Source organism: Microcaecilia unicolor, chromosome 2 (genome assembly GCF_901765095.1).
Source record: "Microcaecilia unicolor chromosome 2, aMicUni1.1, whole genome shotgun sequence".
NCBI lineage: Eukaryota > Metazoa > Chordata > Amphibia > Gymnophiona > Siphonopidae > Microcaecilia > Microcaecilia unicolor.
Window position 1 is genome coordinate 149,127,774 of NC_044032.1, and position 18,950 is coordinate 149,146,723.

At 41.0% G+C, this 18,950-nt stretch overlaps 1 protein-coding gene across 1 annotated transcript in view; it reads right to left on the bottom strand.

Annotated features, from left to right (window-relative positions):
- Positions 1-18,950, bottom strand: part of KIAA0825 (KIAA0825 ortholog) — a 584,207-nt gene that overhangs the window by 507,959 nt on the left and 57,298 nt on the right. Inside the window, 2 exon segments of the mRNA XM_030193391.1 lie at positions 92-737; positions 16,058-16,226. Coding sequence (XP_030049251.1) covers positions 92-737; positions 16,058-16,226 — 815 coding nt within the window.

Genomic DNA, 18,950 nt, shown 5'->3' on the forward strand with positions numbered 1-18,950 from the left:
TTTTGTTATCATGAAACTAACAAGCCGGTGCATACAATTCAGAAAACATACACAAAATAAAAATAACATTAAATCAAAATAAGCACGGTACCTTTCTGCTGGTTTTTGTTTGCTGTGATGGCATGTAGAGTGTTTTCTTTGAAATATGGTTCACAAACTCTTTTCAGATGCGTTGCCACCTGTTCTGTGATGGTTTTCAGGAAAGTCTCATTTATGAACTTCAAAGCCAAAGGAATATCTATAATCCCACTCAGTATCAACAAATCCTCTTTCATCATATTGCACAGCGAGGGGACAAAACTTTGGTATCCATCTACTATTTTTTCAATGTTTATTTCTCCAGAGCCAGGAAGAACACAGTTGTTTAAAAGATCCATAACAAATTTACTCTGAATATTCTGGTACTTGGTTAACACTTCTGATTCAGGATAAAGAAACAATAGATGTTGCAAACACTGAGTTCTGGACTGAATTTTGGGCTGGTCATTACCAGGCCCAAGAGAACTATAAAGTCTGTCTACTAAGAAACGTCGAAGGTGCAATCTTACATCATCCCATGCAGACTTAACATCCATTGCCAAATCATCATCAATTGCATGGAGAGAACTACGAGATGCAAAATGGAAAGAAGTTCCACTTGGAGTGATTGGAAAAGTGACGCCACATTGATTACAGAGTTCTAAAAGGAATTGAAGTACCATTTCTTCCTGATTTTGCTCATTTTTCAACAAATATTGCTAATGAAGTAAAAGAAAATGTAGGTTGATAAAATGTTAAAATTCATCACATAATATATAACAAATATTTATATTAAGACCAGTAGTTAGTTAGGTATGCATAGGTATCAACAAGTTCATTTTCTTTCTAATCAGCTTCTCAGTAAGTTATGAAGATACTGCTATCTTTTTCTTGAAAGGTTAAATTTGTCTTACCTTTTCATTTTATGTCACTGAGTCCCAGTAGACAAGTCAAGACCTATAATTGCGTCCTCTATCAGAAGATGGCGATAGAGACATCATCATTATAACAAGTTATACCAATGCTACTCAATAGAGAGACCAAAACATGAGAACCAAACATAGAATACAGGCCCCAGAGGGCTACCTTTGCAGAACTGACTATATACAAACAGGTAGCAGACTTAGGAATCCACAGAATCACTTCATTTTCCAGTGCGGGCCCCAGACATCTAGCAGGACAAGGTAATAAAATTAACAGTTAAGACTATATTTAGTCTTTATCATCCTGCTAGAACAGACCACACCAAACCTATGTGATGGAAGAAAGCTTTTATCCCACAGGGAAGGAGGAAGAAACAACACCTTCCAGAACTGCTTTACCAAACGTACTGCTTCAGCCAATGATGAAGCCTGCAACCTGATACTGTAAGCCTAAGGCTCTGAGGAACATTTCTTTCCCCGTGAAGAACGTAGGCCAACTCAAAAGCTGACCTAATCTAGCACACAAACAAAGAATTTGTAGCTGTGTGCACCCTGTGAGGACCATAAAAGAGAACAAAAAGAAGATCCATCATCCAAACAATATTAATACTCTTCCACTTCCAAAGAAGCACTCTGCAAATATCTAGCTTATGGAGTGTCTGATGGTCCCCGCACCAAGGTCCTCTGAAAGGCAGGGAGAGAAACTGTCTGAATCAGATGAAAAGTAGAAATCATCTCTTGAGACGAAAGGTGGAAACAGTACACAGCAAAACAACTTCAGAAAAGAAGAATAAATAAGGTTTCTCTACCAGAGTCACCTTTACCTATGGACAAAGGGGCAGCTGTCCTGGGCCAACTCTGGTCCAGCATCTTCCTTCTCTCCCTTCCCCTCCCCAAGTCTAACTGCTTCCCAGGGAAAAAAAGTGGCATAAAGACACAGAGCCATATTCACTCCACAGTGCCGATGACCTGTCGGAACTGCCCCTTCTGATATAACTTGGTTTCTGAGGGCTTCAATCAGCAGAGCCAACAACAGCATGGACTGATCTCTCGGCATCTTTATGCTGCTTTTTATCCTGGGGGCATGGGCACTGCTGGACCACGGGATGGGAGGCTGTTCAGGAGAGCCTGTTCTGGGGGGGGGGGGGGGGGGGAGGGGGGAGGGGAGAGCAGAAAAATCAACCCATCCACTAGGTGTCCGTTAATGAAATCCTGGTTCTTGCAAGAGAGCCCCTGCAGCACCAAAATTCTTCTAGCCGAACAAATGGCCACAAGAGCAACCACCTAAAGTGTGAGATCTTTCACAAAGGTCTGCCGAAAGTGGATCAAAGAAGGGCTCAGTAAGGGCTGACATTGAGACCCAAACAGAGATTCTATAGGAGCACTACTACGCAAACTGGAGGTCAAATCAGCTTAGCCATCAGCAGAAACATGCACAACGTCCAGCTAGGCCACAATAGAGGCCTCATCAGCTCTGTGTCTATTGATGAATGCTGCCCCCTTACCCTAAGTGAATTAAGCACCAGGCCATTAATCAAACTGCCCAGTAAAAATGATATGAATAGTGGAATGTGGGAGATACCCATGGCCAGAGAACCAGGTCTCAAACACCCTCCAGACCCTGCAAAGGCCACAAACGTGGAATATTTCCATGCCTTCAGCAGTGTGGCAATAACTGTAGGATAAATCCCCTTTCTGCTCAGACACCGTCTTTCAAGAACCAAGCTGTAAGCCAGAAGAGAACTAATCCTTAAAAAAATAGTCCTGGTCCTCTCAGCAAGCGAATTGGAGGGCCAATAAGGAGCTAAATATGCCCATGTACCAAGTGTGACAACATCAATCTGGTGCAATAGAAATGGGTGCCTCGCACTCATGTTATCATCCAATCTATCAGGGGCTATGGGATAAAGAAGTACAAGGGCTGAAGCTCAAGCCACAAAAAACCAACCTGGACTCTCTCCTCTTGCTGAAGAGCCAAGGACATTTGGAACTACGGCAAGTTGCCATCAAGTTGAACACTGGAACTATGCAAAAGGCTGCCAGAATGAACTACCATTCCCCTGGGTCTGGCGTCTGCCAGATGAGAAAATCCACTTGGATATTGTCCACTCTGGCTAACTGGGTCACCAAAACTGCTAGCAGGTGAAACTCCGCCCATGCAGACAGCTCATCGAACTCCAGGGAGACATAGATCCTCCTAGTAGCTCTATTTTTCTGCATATGCCATAGCACTGGTGCTGTAAAACAACAATCACCGCCTCTCCAGAAGTGTGACTGCTCTAGCAATCTCCAGCTGGGTAAGATGCCACCCCAGGGCGAGGCTTCTTCATCTTCCATCTTGGAATTCCAACCCATCTTGGACCCTGAAAAGATTCTTGCTCTCTCCCAGATCACTGTATCTCCAGGAAAAATCTGGTCCCCAAGTGGTTAAGGAAGTGGGCCTTGCACTGGGCACATAACTTCAAATCTGCAGGATGCCTGTGGAAAAAGAAGAGCCTTCAAATCAAGGGAACATCAATACTAGTGAAAGATACTTTAGACATCAGAAGGATACCTTATCCCTCTTGCCTGTCAACGCTCATGTCCCTCATAAACCTCCAACAAAAGAAAGTGAAGTTCAAACCAAACACCAAAATAGTAATACTTCACTATAAACACTGTTTTGGTGAATGTTCATATCCCTGTACATGTAAGCTGTAGTCATCATCTTTATCCTTTCAAACCCAAAACCGCAGGTCTGGGAAGGGGGCTTCAAGGAAGGGTACTGTCACGCCCCTCACCTATTTTCCATGGTCTCCAGCAGCATTCCCCGCCAAGAAGAATCTGTTTTACTTCCTGGAAACCCTGCACTTCCTTTATAGCCCTGCAACAGGGAGCTGGCTGATGTCATCGCTTCCAGTCTAGTAGTATATAAGGAAGTTCCTGACTCCCAGCTTATGTCTTTGTAATGGGTCATCTAGCCTGCATCTTCAGTCTTGTTCCAGCCTTGTTCTAGCCTGGGTTTCAATCCTGCTCCAGCCTTGTTCCAGTCTAAGGCTTCAGTCCTTTTCCAGTCCATGTCTTCAGTACTGTTCCAGTTTATGCCTTCAGTCTTGCTCCAGCCTTGTTCCAGTCCAGTTGTAGTCCTTGCTTTGTTCCAGCTACTCCCTAGCCTTGACTCTTCGACAATTCTAACAACGTATAACTTTAGGTTAAATTATAAATATTGCATTAAATTACAAAAATCGAACCACTATCGTTCACATGCAAACTTCAGTGAGAAACTGACATCAATACTGCTTTTTTTTATCAAACATGACATAACCTGTAAAAATGAGCAATTTCAGTACAAAAACCAAATTTGGCATTGCTATCTCAAGCTAGTTTAATTGGTATTATAACACGTACGGAATATAAACTTCTTTATCGCGCAATCCTGAAGGTCCCTTATATTTATTTTACACTTAAGATTTATAAGTTTTTATGTAGGCCCCCTGGTAGACCTACTGTGTCAGGGCATGGGTCTTTATAGGAGCTCTTATCACAATATGTTGACTTCTATTTGAAACGCAGTCAAAATCATATGTTAGGGACTCTATTCAATTCATCCAGTTCTTCGACACCTTAACATTCCCTAAACATGATAAAACTATTCTTGTGACTTTAGATGTGGTGGCTTTGTACACCAATATTCCGCAACGTGAGGCTTTGGAGGTAGCCTATTAATGTCTGAACCAGGCTTCCATTCATCGGAAAAATTAAAATTATTAACACAAATGTTATGTTATGCTGTATGTCAAAATTACTTTCAATACGGTTCTAGATATTTTTTTTTACAAAGGGGGGTGGCAATGGGCGCCACCGTAGCCCTCTCTATAGCTTGTATTTATATGTCTTGGTTTGAAGAAAAAAAAAAGAAAAAAATATATATACACCTACACACACACACATATATATATAAGCATATATAACCCTAATGGATTTCATATCGGCCACTTGTACATCTAACTCAAACATACTAGTCATTGGGGACATAATCCTTCATTTAGAAGACCCAAACTCAACTGGTGTCCAAGATTGTAAGGAATTCTTCCAACTATGGGATTTCGAATGGCCACATCCGAATGCCACCCACTTGACCTGCTAACCCATAAATTTGCATCAGACCAAATCATTAAAGTCAATGACCACAAATGGACAGAAATTCCATGGTCAGGTCACTTCAAATTAAATCTGACCCTACATAGGCTGAAGAATTGGCATCTCAAAACTGATTAAAAAAAATCTTACCAAACCAGAGGTAAAGTGGACACAACTGCATTTTGGCAATCAATTTACAACAAGAATTGGTCTATTCCATCTGATTCTATCAACTATCTTGCAGATTGGGAATCGAGATGTATCACCGTTCTAAATGAATTAGCTCCTTTACGAACAATAACCATTCACAAACCAAACAGGACCCCATGGTTCAACGAAAATGTGAAACAATTAAAATCTAGAACCAGACAACTCGAACGAGCCTGGAGAAAAAACAAAAATGATCATAATCTACACGCTTGGAAAGAATCACATAGAAAATACAAATATGAAATAAAAAAATCCAAACGGAACTACTATAATGAACAACTAGATTCTGACTTCAAAGACATGAAAAAGTTATACAAGCTCCTGGATAAATTACTAGACACAAAACCAGTGTCCTCAACAAAATCAGGAATCCCAACAGCAGACGATCTTGCTAACTACTTCAAAGGCAAAATTGTCGATCTACGCAAAAATATGTCACAGGACTACACCAACCTTGATACCTTCCTTAATGAGCTAGACCCACGCTCAGCCGATTGAACTTGGACAAATTTTGCCCAGATCACACAAGAAACATTAGCACTAGCAACCAATAAGATCTCTACAACCTACTGTCGATTGGACACCTGCCCCAATTATCTAATGAACCCCCCCCCCACACACACACTCGATTCATCACTGAACTTAGTTCCCACCTCAACTTCTTGTTCCAGCATGGCATATTCCCCAAAGACAAAGGTAATATACTACTCACACCATTACCAAAAGACAACAAAAAGAAAAACTAACAATATCACCAATTACCGACCTGTGGCATCCATCCCACATACAACAAAACTGATGGAAAGAATTGTAGCTAAACAACCTACTGAATACATCGACAATTTCTCAATCCTTCATGAATCACAGTCGGGCTTCAGATCTCTCCACAGTCCTGGTAACTCTCCTTGCCAAGTTCAAAAAGGAAATCGCATTAGGTAAAAACATACTCTTGCAATTCGACATGTTAAGCGCATTCAATATGGTTGACCATTATATAGTATTAAGAATACTCGACAAGATAGGCATAGGAGGGAATATACTCAAATGGATCAAGGGTTTCCTAACCACAAGATCTTATCAAGTAAAAGCAAACTCAAACATATCACCATCATGGAGTACCGATTGCGGAGTACCCCAGGGTTCACCTCTCTCACCCATATTATTTAATCTGATGATGATCCCCCTTGCTCATGCCCTATACAAGCATAATCTTAATCCTTTTCTGTATGTGGATGATGTCACCATTTACATACCGTTCAACTCTAATCCAACAGAAATCACTGTTGCAATAAAGACTAGTTTAAGCTTAATGGATGCCTGAGCATCGGCATTCAAACTCAAACTCAACAAGGAAAAGAACTCACTGCCTTATTCTCTCTTCTCACCACAAAACAAACCTCCCTTCATCCATAAAAACCCCGGAACATACTCTCCCAATATCGGACAAACTGAAGATCCTTGGAATTACTATTGATACCAGCCTAACCCTGGAAAGCCAAGCCTCTGCCACCACGACGAAAATGTTCCATGCAATGTGGAAACTCAAATGGATCAAACAATTCTTCCCAAGGCAATCTTTCTGTAACATAATTCAAACAATGGTACTATCAGATGTTGACTACTGTAACGCCGTACATGCGAGATGCAAAGAACAGATCTTAAGGAAACTCCAGACCGCACAGAATACGGCAGCTAGACTCATTTTCGGAAAGACAAGATTCAAAAGTTCTAAACCCCTACGCGAAATACTGCACTGGTTACCAATCAAGGAATGAATAGCCTTCAAAATTTGCATTCTGGTCCACAAAACAATCCATGGTCTGGCCCCAACCTACATGACCGAACTTATTGACTTACCAACTAGAAACATCATCAAATCATCAAGAATGTTTCTAAACCTGCATTACCCAAACTGTAAAGGACTAAAATACAAATCAACATATGCATCCAGCTTTTCCTACATTTGCGTCCAGCTCTGGAACGCATTACCTAGAAACATTAGAACTGTGAACACCCATCTAAAATTCCGAAAAGCCTACCCAGCCGACCCGAACTAATTCATGAACAATGCATCACATCTATCGAACTAAGAAATGAACACCACCCCTTCCACATAATCCTATTACTTCAAACTGTACGCATTTTACCACTCCAGTTATATTTAAGTGTACTTCTACCCTTATCTTACTCTGTATTGCTCACTAGAAGCTGTAGTCCCATCCCAGGAGACATATCAGCCTCATTGGGATTACTTCTCTCTATATGCTACTATATATTCGTCCCAGAGTTGTATTCTCTTTTCCGGAACCTTATCAGCTTCCTTGCACCTAATGTTACTCTATTTTCCACTCTGTATATATTCCGGAGTTGGTACTCTTCTCTCCAGAAACTGCCAGCCACATTGAGCCTACTGCTATGCGGGAAAATGTGGGATACAAATGTAATAAATAAATAAATAAATAAATATATATATATATATATATATATATATATATACACATCAAAATTTGAAACACATATTGTTGTTGTGGAAAAGGTTTATTGATGCATGATACTGAAAAGGCATGGCATAAACATTAGTAGGCACTTTAAACGGTGCTTAAGAAGGATGCCCGATGTAGATCTGGAGGCATTGATTTGAAATGTTTTGAAACAAGGTAGTGAAACAATTGTATACCTAGTGCATTGTATTAGGAAGTGAATATAGAAGTAAAACGGTTGATTAATTGACAAGGCAATATACAAAGGTACTGTGAGCTATGTGTAAATGCAAGGTGAGAATGTGAGTTTCGAGGGTAGAGGTATTAGGCATGTGTAATACAATAAAGAAATAAGTTTAAGATATTTAAGGTGTAAGGAGTACTTTATATAATTAGTACTGAATTTCAGTTATCAGAATTTATGTCATATGTTAATTCAGTTGATGTTAATATAAAATTCACTTGCAATTTTAATAAGTATATAACTTTCCTTGACATTACTATCAAAGATTCCCCCTCAAATAAGATTGCCACCACTGTATATCATAAACAAACGGATCACAGAACTGTACTTCAGTATTCTAGATACTATCCTTCTGCTTTAAATGAGGGTATTCATACAGGACAACTTTTGAGTTTGCATAGACTATGTACTACAGAGCAGGATTTTAAACAACAGGCTGGTGATATGTTTGATAGATTTGTAAGGCAGAGTTACCCTCCAAAAAAACTTATAAAAGAGCTTTGTATGCTAATAGACCATGGTTGATGTTACCTCAAATTAATCATCAGAAAAGATTCTTCTCTATTCTCAATATGCAACAGATATAAGCAAGATCATTCACAAATATTGGCATGTTTTGCAGGTTCACCCAGTGCTACGAGAGCATCCTAAAATTGCTTTCCGTAGAAGTTAAACCATGGGTGAAATGCTAAAGGGCAGCAACAAATATATTAGTATAGAGGATCGTGGACACTGTGGGTATTGTACGTATTCATTACAAATTTGTCAGCACCAGATACCTCATTCCATGTCCATGTTTTATTTAAAATCTAAAACTACATGTAAAAGTCAACAGGTGATTTGATTTATTGTGTAATTTGTCTGTACAGGATTTATTATATAGGGCAAACTCATAGAAAAGTTAGACGAATTGCTCAATACATCAGCAATATTAAAAATAAATGCACACAAGCGCCATTGGTTACCCATTGGCTGTCTAAGGATCATCAAATATCTGATCTTTGTTACACAGTTATTTGACAAATAAATTTAGAAACAGGTGGTGATGTGTCTGCAGTGCTATTGCAAAAGGAGCTAAGATTTATTTACTCTTGGAAAACTGTTGTTCCGGGAGGTTTGAATGCAGAGGTTGAGTGGCTAATTTGAGATCCTATAGAGTAGGGGTTTTATTAACCAATGGGGGATTCATAGGGGAGAATCCACAAAACAAATTTGCATTAGAGGTGATGGGTTTTCAGTACCATTGTTGGATTATGGTTGGATCTGAACTTGGAAACTTTACATCCTCCCAGTAAGCTGTCATTTATGATACAATATTGTTTTATTTATGTACTACATAGTATTATGAGTGTTGTTAACTTTATTGAAGGTATTATGTTTATGATTTTTTTGTAGGTTATATGGATATTTGTTGATGTTCATTACAGGCTGCATGTTCGATTCTCCTGAAGACGCTTTCAGTGAAATACGGGCATGCACGTTTGCATGCAAAGCCAAGACTGGATTCATTTATAAAGAGATAAATGGAAGAAATGATGATTCATATACCTATGAAAGGTGGTTTATGCCACAGATATTTTTTTAAATACCACAATAAAGAACACATCAATTGTTATTGACCTGGATTGACAAAGCAGCAAAAGTCATTGAGTTGCAATTCAAGGATTTTACATTGGTAAAGACGATGGATAAGATGGATTTAAGCATAAAATCTTTTCTTGGCAATGCTTAAACATTTAGGCATTGCTGCTTGGTTTTGAATCTCAGTACCAATATTCTTTGTTAAAGTACTTTATTTATTTAGCCACATTTGGCTTTTTTGACTGAAATTGCTAATTTTTACAGGTTATATAGTGTTTGATGAATATGCAGTATTGATGTCAGTTTCTCATTGAGGTTTGAATGTGAATGACAGTGGTTCATTTTCTGTAATTGAATAAAATATTTATAATTTAACCTAGAGTTATATGTAATTGGTATTGGCTTCAGACACAACTCAAGGGTTCTGAAAGCAACTTTCCCTATTATTTTGTTACTTGACTCTACTGGGCCAAACCCCAAGGGCTCTCTTAAGAGCCACTCTCTGATCTGGTCTTTGTCAGGGTGTGACTCGCCTGCTGCCAGCTGGGGCCTGCCTAGCCTTCAGGTTGGGTAGGCAGTGTAACCTTGCATGTGGCCCAAGGGCTCACCTACCATGAGCCGAGACAGATCATAATATATGATCACACCCAAGTCCTGAAGTTCTTCTTCATCCTCCTAAACTGTACTGTTCCCTTGGGGTTCTGCAACCCAAATGCATGACCATGCATTTTTTGCATTAAATTTAAGCTGCCAAATTCTAGGCCATTCTTCTAGGTCCACACCATCATGGGTGTTACCCTATTACAGATTTTTGTTAACATCTGAAAAGAGGCAAACCTTACCAGACAACCCTTCAGCAATATTAGTGACAAAAATGTTTAAAAAGAACTGACCCCAGAATCCTTTTCAGAATTACCACTCAACCAGTTTCTAACTCAGTCAGTTACTTTTGGCCTATTCTGAGGGCATTCAGTTTATTAGTCATCTATGCGGAACCATATCAAAGGCTTTGCTAAAATCCAAATATAGCACATCTAGTGCTCTCCCGCAATCCAACACCTGTCACCCATTCAAAGAAATTAAATAGATTTTTCTGAAAAAACCTGCCTCTAGTGAAACCAAGTTGCCACTGGATTCCAAAAACTTTACTATTCTCCGTTTGAAAAGTGGTTCCATTAATTTATTTACCACAGAAGTCAGACTCACCAGCCTGAAGTTCCTGAGTTATGCTTTTGTGGAGAGGGACCATATGTGCTGTTCTCCAGTTCTCCGGGACCACTCCCAACTCTAGAGATGCGTTAAAAAGGTCAGCCAGCAGAGCTGCTAGAACTTCCCTAAGTTCCTTCAGTACCCACAGATGTATGCCATCTGGCCCCATCACTTTGTCCACCTTTAACTTTGCCAGCTTCTCTGAAAATCATTGAGGCCCAGATGTCAAAAGTAAACATGGGCACTAGAGGCCATCAGTGCTGTACTAGTGCCCACATTTATGCTAATATAGTTAAGTTCATGTTAATGAGGTCATTTGATATTCCTCTCAACTTTCAGAAAAGGAACACCCAAAACAAAATTGCCTTACCGTTGCAAAAAAAAAATAACACCACGTCAGAGCAGGTTTTAGGCTGCTGGAAGATAGGATTTCTAATGATTCTCATGCTTCTCTTGTGAATCTTTCTGCAAAATCTGCTGCTGATCGCTTTTGGAAGCAGAAGGAAGCCTGTGCAAGCCATTAAGCACTGGTTGTGAGAAACAGCAGACCCATGTGAAAGCACACATTGGTGTCTGTTTCCTGCATCTAAATATAAGTGCTCAAGCATAAAAAAAATTTAAAACGCCTTATATTTAGGCCACAGAAAGCATATACCAATGTGTGTTTCATGTTTGGGTTTTACTTGGCACATATGCACAGGAGCCAAGCTTTCCGCAGAACTCTTCTGTGCATGCGCCAAGCATAATACTCTCACCGAACTCCCTAATGCTCAACGCTATGAGCGCACATATATTTGCATCTCACTAGCGTTGAGCATTAGGGCATTGTTCTTCTGCGCTGTTCTAGCAGTATTTTTACAGCACTATTTGGAACAGCGCCGTAGTTTTGAGCAATGGAGCCTCAGGGACTACACCCCTCCATTCTTATTTGTGTTTGTCTTCTGTGATCCTGTTCCTGGCCCTTCACCTGTGAACACAGATTACAAATATTTGTTAAGGCAATTCTGCCTTATCTTTATCAGCTTCTACATATTCCTAACCTTCACCTTTGAGTCTCACAATGCCATTTTTGCACTTCCTCCTATCACTAACATATCTAAAAGGTGTCTTGTCCCCCCCCCCCCCCCCCAACTCCAATTTTACTGTATTAGCTATTTTTTTACTTCCATTTGCATCTTTGCTTTCCTGACTACTCTATCAGCTTCTCTTAGCTTTACAGATGTTGTCACCTGTCTTCTTCTTTCTGCGATCTCTTGTAATTTATAAAGGCTAACTTTTTTTTCCTTATCTTTTCAGCTACTACTTTTGAGAAATAAAGAGGTCTCCTTTTTCTTTTATTTGCATTCCTTACAAAAAGGTTTGTTGCCCTTACAATAGCTCCTTTCAATTTTGCTCAATGCTTTCCAACTTCTCCCAGATGTTCCCATCCAGGTAGCAATTCATTGAAGTAATTCCCTATCTGAACAAAGTTTTTTTTTTTTTTTTTGCAAGTCTAGAACCTTCACCTTTCAATGAACCCTCTTCTCACCTATCTTAATATTAAACCACACCATCTGCCGATAACTGGATGCCAGATGATGATTTGCTATAACATCAGAAACACTATCCCTATTAGTAAGCACTAAGTCCAGTATGGCCCCATCTTGCGTAGGTTCCCCCTGTAGAGAATCCAGATCTCCGTGCTTCTAAAACATCCAGCAATAGGGATAACCCAATCAACATCTGGCATATTAAAATCACCTAATAATACTTCCCCTTTCACAGCTATATTTTAAATGTCTTCAATTAAATCTCTGTCCACTTCTTCTGTGAAGGAGGCCTATATATCATACCAATGTAAATATGATTGCCATTCCCCCTTTCCAGATTGACTCATAGTGCGTCTTCCTTACCCTGTAGGTCCTGCAATTGTGTAGCTTTAATATTACCTTTAACATATAGTACCACTCCCCTTCCCTTTCTTCCTACCTTGTCTTTACTGAATAGATTATAGCTCAATATAACTATATCCCAGTCATGGTTCTCTGTGAACCATGTCTCTGTGATTACAACTAAACACAAATCAGCCTAGCCTCAAGATCTAAAATCTTATTTCTCATACTTTGGGCATTAGTATATACTGCTTTCCAGATGTTGCCCCTTTTCCCCCATATATGTAGAGGTAATTATTGCTTCACTTACCTGAGGGCTTTGATCACTCTGCTCCAACGATTCTAGTTTAAAGCCCTCTTCAGTAGGTTTGCCAGACTGCTGCTGAAAACACTTCTTCCCTTCTTTAATAGATGAACACCATCTCTGCTCAGCAGCCCTTGGAAAAGCATCCCACGGTCCAGGAAGTCAAAATGCTCTTGAAGACACACACCATCTGCGTAGCCACATATTTATTTCCAGGATGTGAGCTTCTCTGCCTTGGCTTTTATCCTCAACAGGGAGGATCAACAACACCGCCTGTGCACCTATCTGCTTCACCCTGTCCCCCAGAGCCATGAAATCATTTTTGATAAGCTCTAATTTATTTCTTACATATTGGGCCCTTCTTACAGATTTTCCTAAATATCTTGCAGATCTCCTTATCTAAGAATACTCCATCTTGTAATCTGAAGTGTTCTCAAATTTCTCTAATAATGATCCCATCACCAACCAGAATTAGAATTCCATCCACCTGTAGGCTAGCTTTCTGCTAAACAGCATCTTGTCTCTAGAAGTCTGTGTCCTATCTTCAGTCAACCCAGAGTTTTTCTACTTTTAAAACAGCATTAAAGATATTGAGGTCAATATTCAAAGCGATTTAAATGGCCAGAAATGGCTCTTATTTTTATGCAGTTCACCCTATGCAGTTAAGTGCTGAATATTACATTTAAACACGTAAGATGTAACTGGCTGCATATGCCTGGATAGTCAATGCCGGTGCCAAGACATGGCCCAACATTAATATCCAGGACTAAAGCCAGTGGCAGTCAAAAAAAAAATACTGACCACCACCAGCTGAAATTGCTCTTTGAGCAAGCCTATTATCCTCAGTTGTATGAGGCTCTGAATGGACTGTGTTGTGGCCGCATTGTCAATGCCTTCTATTTAATCCCCCTTGATTGTCCCTGGACTCTTACTTTAAGAAACTGCACTAGCTCTCTGCTTTTACCTTTCTTCTCCCTTCTTTGTTTTATTTCTCTGACCTATTTGTATCAGTAAATCATTTTGGTGTGCAGTACAAAAAGCGATCAAACAAATAAAACTAAACTTAAAATCCATAGAATGAATGGCCTTTGCACCATGATACAGATGTGGTCCAGGATGAGAAACTGATTAAGGCAGAAATTCAACTTCACCTTACAAAGGAACTTGACATGTATGCTGGGCACCAGACCCTACTGAGTTGAAACTTGGCAGTAAGGCCATGTGCTCACTGATTTCGTGGGTTTCAGTAACCAACACCAAAAATCTGACCTGAATCTAGAGGCTTGAAAAATACTTTCATCTGTTAGCTACAATCCATGACATTGTAGAAGGCTTAATAGAAAAGATCCTACTGAAACAAGCTCATTATAAACCTTCCATCTAGAAATGGTGTTTCTTTCTACATGTGGGTGACAATCAAGAATTGTACAGAGGTGAATCTTCACAGAAACGGTTCAAATTTCAGTCTTTGGAAGATGTAAAGATATGAAAGCACTGTTTCTGTGTGAGACAAGAGAAGGAACCCAGACTTCTTTTTGGATTATTTTCCAAAAATACTTGATATACTTTATTGAAAAAGACAAAATTAAGGACAATGGTTTTGCATTTAGCGCCCCTTAAGTTTCAGTAAATGCAGAAAGCACACCAGTATTTGCATTTACCACACAGAGCAACACAGGCTCCAAGTTACATACCTCAGCAGACTGCCAAGATAGATAACTTGGACCCCAGCGCAGAAAAAAGAAATTCAGTTGCTGCTACTGTGACCCAACCCTTACCTTCTCCACCCTAGCATTCTCTCCAATCCAGTCCAACTCCCCCAAAGCACATCCTTTTGATCCTCAGCTCCCTTCTGATCAAAGTCCCGCAGAACAGAACCTCATAGAGTAGGCCCTCAGTAACACCCTGCCCAATCTCCCCCATAGGTACCATGATAGTCTGGCAGCCAAGGCAAGAAGACATTCTACTCCTACCCAGTTCCAGGGTTCAAAATCATACTTAAGATCTTTAGCAGTAGTCTCTTAGTACCACCACTAAGTATCACCCTGCCATATAAAGCAGTGGCTGCCTTTATTTAGAATGCAAGAATACCACTAGGAGTCATGTATCATTTTGAAATACAGAGCCAAATGGGGTGGGAGTAGAGGGAGTGCTCCTTTCCCAGACCACCCAGATGTCCCTGGGTGAGCCTCAAGGTAGAATCAGGTGGCTGGGGAGATGTTTTGCTTGGGGGGGGGGGGGTGAGTATTCTACGCTGCGGGTGGAATGTTTGTGAAGGAATAAAGATTGGGGGGGGGGGGGGGGCTAGTGATCACAGCTGCTGGAGTATTTAAGTTAACTGCCAAAGGACAACTGCAGCACTAATGGGCTGCCAGCAGTGTGCCCTTTATGTCACCTCATGAGGCTGCAGTAGATGGAGACGCACTAATTGGCAGTCAGGACAGCCATCACATGCTTACCTACTGCATGATAGCTATCACTGCCAGCCACACCTGACCGCTACCCAGATCCCACCCCAACCTGTGGGATTCTTACTATGTGGTGTTTTTCACACGGTAGCTGTTACAATGCATTAAAACCCGTGAGAAATGCTTAACACACTTTATTAAACATCCTCCTAAATCTTTGGAAGAATCAAGGTTGAAGAAAGTTTCCTAACCTCAGTCATTTCCTGAGAGGTAATTGCCACAGATCTAGAAGCCAATTTTGTCTCTGCTAAAAGTAGTTATAAAAGTTCCCCAATCCATTCTGACTTTTATCAAATTTTCCATACTAAGCTTATCCATGGACAAACAGAGAGAATATACATCCTGCAAAAAATGAAGAGGTGTCTGCAGCTAGCTTGCCTTTGGATCTTCATGAACAGATTCTTGCAATGAAGGATACTGGAGACTTATTGGTTGTACAGCATATCATAATTATACCACTATTGTACTTTAATGCATACTTCTACATAGCAAACTATTGACAAGCAAATTAAACTAAAAGCTTAAGGCTCAAAAGCAAATAGGAAGCTAGGAAAGTACACAGTATCACAATGCACAGGATACTAATGTAAAGCAATTTCTCTCTATAATATTAAAAAAAAATTTTTTTACCAGGGTTGTAAGAAACTCAATTAACTGTCCATGGGGAGTACAAGCTATTTTAAGTGAACTAAAATTGCAATTATTTAGCCAATTAAGACAGTTAGTAGTATTTTGCAGCCACTCGCAAACACAACTTTCGTTGATTTCTTCCTGGAGTTCCTCAAGACACTGTTCCACACTGAAAAAAAATACACACACATATATATATATACACATTAGTATGACAGTTTTCAAACACAGTGGCACAAAAATCAGTCAACAGCAGCAAAAAAAAAAAAAAAAAAAAAAAAAAAGACCTCTTTATAAAGGAACAGTACAGTGGCTTTAGATCCAGGGTGTCCACGGGTTTTCAACAGTGACTGCATGATCAGAAATCCATGAGGCTGTGGGCCAAAGGATTTGATATTTTTTTAATGGTGGACCACATGAATATTTAGCTATGATTTATACAGATAAAAATCTGTGACTCTATTGAAATTGTGACTTGATATCCACCAAATAGCTCCATCATGCTTCAAAATCATGTGTGGCAAAAAATTGGTAATTTTGTTTTGTTAAAAATTTAAAGTGAGTCTCCATGCCAAGATCAGGCAGGTCACATTTGACCCATGGGCTACACACTGGATATCACCATTCCATTTTAGATGTTTTGCTTCAATTAGTTCCAAAATGAGGATAATTTTATAAAAGCATGTCTAGGGCCCCAATTCAGTAAGCTGCACCATCCTTAGCACAACAGTTTACTCCTGATTTTCCCATGTTGATTTTATTCCCAATGCAGTAAGAAACTAGCAAGGAAAAATAGCTATAAAATCACTACAGACTTCAGCAGGCCCAGAATCCCCAGCTGGCTTCCCAGTCAAAGCAGGCGATAAGCTTTTGACTACCCCCTCATATACCATTCTCCTCAGCTCAACCATACCCAGTTGAATGCCTGTCCATCTCCTGAGACAATAAATCAGTGTTAGCATGGTCTCGGCCCACCCAATATCTCACCCAATAGCTAAAGGAATGGAGGCTAAGGAACCAGCACATGATATGGGCATTTGTGTCTTTATGTTGAGCCATCCACTGAAGGGGTTAATGGTTGGTAACCAGCAGGAAGTGTCACCCTAATAGATAATACTGGAATATTTCCAGAGCCCACTTGAGAGCTAGAGCCTCCTTCTCATTCACCGCATGATTTTTCTCTCTCGGGACCAGCTTCCAGCTAATGTAGGCCACTGGGTGCTCTTCCTCATCCACTTTCTGAGCCAGAACAGCCCTGAGACCAACTGCTGATACAGACATGCTTAAACCATAAAAGTGTGTTTGGGCATAAACACGGAGCTTACGAAACAGAGAAACACAACTGGTGGCCCTGAATTTTTAAACCAGGTTGCAGACAGTTGCCATTTAAGTGTTACCACTTGAAGTTTGTTCAGTGACCTGGTTTAAAATCACCCCAGAAGCAGGTTCTGTGTAGGATTAGTATACGTCCGGTTTTACCTGGACATGTCCTCTTTTTGAGGACACAGCTGGGCAACTGGGTGGGTTTTGCCAGCCTGCCCATTTTTCCGGATTTGCAGACAAACGGGCAGGTGGGCAGGCCTAGGGGTATCCTATCCTCCCCATCCCTTACCTTACTGTACTGCTCTAGTGGTCTAGTGACCTCTTCAGACTGTCTCTTGTTGCCTCTGGTCCTGGCGTCCATTCAAAATGGCTGCCAAGAGTTCAAGTGGCAGTCTTGCGAGACTTCTGCCAACTAATCGGCACCGGGACGGGAGGCAGCAAGACAGTCTGCAGCCGCTCCAGGCAGGAAAGAGGGGGCTCTTTCCTGCCCCAAAGAGGTCATTAGACCACCAGGGCAGTACAGTGAGGTAAGTGGAGGGGAGGATAGGACATCCTTAGGGTGGATATTTAAGGAAATACTTTAATCTCAACCAGTGCCTCAGCAACAGGCTTCCTGGTATCCAGGCTTCAGTGTTTCTGCTTGCCTGCTCCTACCCTGCCTTGTTCCAGTGTTCCTGCCAGTCTGTTCCTGCCTTGCTGCAGTGCTTCTGTCCTGCCTTGTTCCAATGTTCCTGCCTTGCTCCAGTGCTCCCGTCCTGCCTCGTTCCTGCCTTGCCTGGCTCCAGTGCTTCTGTCCTGCCTTTTTCCAGTGTTCCTGCCTTGTCTTGTTCCAGTGTTCCAGTCCTGCTTGTTCCAGTACTTCTGCCAGTATTCCTGCCCTGCTTTGCTCTTGTGTTCCTGTTAGCCTGTTCTGCCCTGTCATGCTCCAGGGCTCCTGCCCTGCCTCATTCCAGTGTTCATGCCTTTCTGTTCCTGACTTTGCTGGCTTGGGGCCTGCTGATCTCTGACCTATTCCAGACCTTGTTCCCCAGCTGTTGGGCCTGACCTTTGTCATTTCTAGTTGGTTCCGCTACTGTGTCCTGGACTTTGTCAAGTGTCTGTGTCAGTAGCCATCAGCAAGGACCTGTGCTGCGCTTGCATCGTATATGTGGTGCCAATCTCACTCATAACTGTGACACTTCAGCTGGAAGTGCCCCTTCTTGGAAAGCTACCTCATAGTGAGGACCTGAAAGCACAGATTCCATCGTTCATCGTCCTCCTTTTAGCAGACAAATCTTCTTGAAGGACAGAGCTAGGACCAACCACTTCCTGATTGTCTCCCTTTTCAATAAGTAAACCTGATAAAGCAATAAATCAAAGTCCAGGCAGAACGGAGCAGGAGTTGCTAGAGCCGTGACAGAGTGAAGGGCAGCAGAATCTGGTCCCAAGAGAAAAAACTGAAGTGCAGGAAGCCGAGAGAGGTATGCGGGAATCCAAAATGGCCACCGCAGTGATTGAGGAGTCTCTACCCTAAAGAGAACTGCATCCCTCATTCATGCCGGGTCTGCCCATTAACACTTTGGCTGAGTCT